Source organism: Tupaia chinensis, unplaced genomic scaffold, assembly GCF_000334495.1.
Source record: "Tupaia chinensis unplaced genomic scaffold, TupChi_1.0 Scaffold149964_1, whole genome shotgun sequence".
NCBI classification, from domain to species: Eukaryota; Metazoa; Chordata; class Mammalia; order Scandentia; family Tupaiidae; genus Tupaia; species Tupaia belangeri.
The window spans coordinates 171,943-173,981 of NW_006209805.1; the positions used below are offsets into that span (position 1 = coordinate 171,943).

Here is a 2,039-nt window from a genome sequence, read left to right on the forward strand (position 1 = left end):
CCCTGCCGCTGCCAGGTCCGAGCAGAGCTGGGAGCCACACGTGACACCCCTCCCCCCCACCTGCCGTGCCCCAAGGCTGAGGGCCGGTCAGCCGTCCCGGCTGAGGGCGGGTCAGCCGTCCCGGGGCTGTCCCTGGAGCAGAGGCAGCGGTCAGGCTAGAGGAGTCGTTCCACTCAGAAGTGCCGGCCTCCAGGGCTGGTGAGGGTAGCTGTGCTCCCCCACCGCACCCACCCTGCCTAGGCCTCCTTCATAGCCACCGTGTTGCCAGTAGTGCGAAGAGGGATGCCGACGGAGCACCAGGAAGACGTGCAAGCTCCGGCAGGGCCAGGGCAGGGCCCCTCGGCCTCAGTCGCCCAGGCAGCATCCCTGGCCGTCACTGACAGCCACGGTGTCCCCAGGCATTGCCCAGTGCCCCCTGGAGGCCGCCGTTGAGAAACCCGTCTAAGGTAGAAAGGCCTCTGCCTGTCTCCCCGATGCCCACTCGCTTTACCAAGGGCTGTGTGCAGAAGCTGGCCCAGACGGAGCCCTCGCCCAGCACCCTGTCCACATTCTTCAGACAAGAAGACCAAGGCCAAGGGTCCAGAGCCACATGCAGGGCAGAGGCCAAGCCCCAGCCGGCCCGAGTCCCGACTCCCAGTAGTTCCCCTAGAAACCACCCGGGAGCTCCCAGGAGGGGCGGACAGGAGACAGCGGGGAAGTTGGGTGCCCGTAGTCACAGCGGTGACCTCCCTGGGCTAGCAACCTCTGCATGTCTTCTGCCAATGTGTGAGCACACCTGCCTGAAGGCTGCACATCTGCTCGGGAGCTGCACTCCCGCAAGCTGCACGCCTGGGCCAGGGGCTGCGCACCGGGCTGCACACCTGGGGGGAGCCTGCACGCCGGCCCGGGGTTGCACTGGTGGCCTGGTGTGGCTGACCACAGTGCAGGTGGGCCCCCACCTGCCACACCGCCCTGGCACCTTGCACAGTTCCTTTCTCACGTGATGCCAAGATGCAGGACGAGGACCCTCCCCAGACAGGAGAGCGAGGCTCCGAGAGGCCCTGCCCAACACTGCCCAGCCCTCTGCTCAGAAGGGACCTCCAGGGCCCAGGCGCCTGCACTCCGCCCTGGCTGCCCGACTCCAGAGCAGAGCCGATTAGTGCAGGAGAGGTGCGGGGCGGGGGGCTGTGGGTCAGGGCACAGCTCTCTAAAGTTCCCTCGGGCTCAGCAGCGGCATGGTACTGAGGGCCAGTGGGCCCCACACGGTCAGCAGTATGTTCAAAGCTCAGGCCTGATGGCTTGAGAAACACGCTGGGCATGTGGGTGTCCCAAATCCAGAGAGGAGAGGAGAAGGGATTGCAGCGTGGCCATCGCCCCAGGGGGTGCTTTCTCGCTTTCTCTCTGGCAAGCCTTAAAAAAAAATCCCTCTGAGAGAGGACCTTGTGCCACTTCTCGACTTTTCATGGCCACACTGGCGGCCTGGAGTGACAGGCCAGAAACAGACAGGGGTGTGAGCACAGGCGAGTGTGGTAGGGGAGCCAGCCCCAGCACCAGTACACGAACCCTGGCCAGGATGGCGCACGTGTGCCCAGCCCCCGGGCAGGCCCGCTGTGTCCTGGGACAAGCTTTATCATGAATTTTTTGAAAATACAAAGAAAGGGACTGGGGAGGGGAGGGGGAGGCGGGAACAGGGGGAGGCAGGTGGGCGGTGAAGGGCCAGAGGCCCCCCGCTGACCCCGCCGGCCCGCCCTCCAGGACCGCCTTCAACAACAACGTGGGCGTGGCCTACGAGTGCCTGCGCGCCAGCGGGCGCAAGAAGAGGCCGGGGCTGGACGGGCGCACCTACAGCGAGCTGCTCAAGCGCGTCTGCAGGGACGGCCAGGCCCCTGACGGGGTGGTGGCGCCGCTGCTGCGCAAGATCCAGTGCCGCGACCACGAGGCGGTGCCGCTGGGCGTCTTCCGCGCCGGCATGCTCACCTGCTTCGTCCTTCTGGAGTTCGTGGCGCGGGCCGGCGCCCTGTTCCAGCTGCTGGAGGGCCCGGCGCAGGCCGTGGCCGACC

General features: G+C 66.7%; 1 protein-coding gene across 1 annotated transcript in view; it reads left to right on the top strand.

The window, feature by feature from the left end:
- Positions 1 to 1,734: 1,734 nt before the first annotated feature.
- TPGS1 (tubulin polyglutamylase complex subunit 1) overlaps positions 1,735 to 2,039 on the top strand; it is a gene marked incomplete at its 5' end in the record, with an annotated part of 558 nt that continues 253 nt past the window's right edge. Inside the window, 1 exon segment of the mRNA XM_014585484.2 lies at positions 1,735 to 2,039. Coding sequence (XP_014440970.1) covers positions 1,735 to 2,039 — 305 coding nt within the window.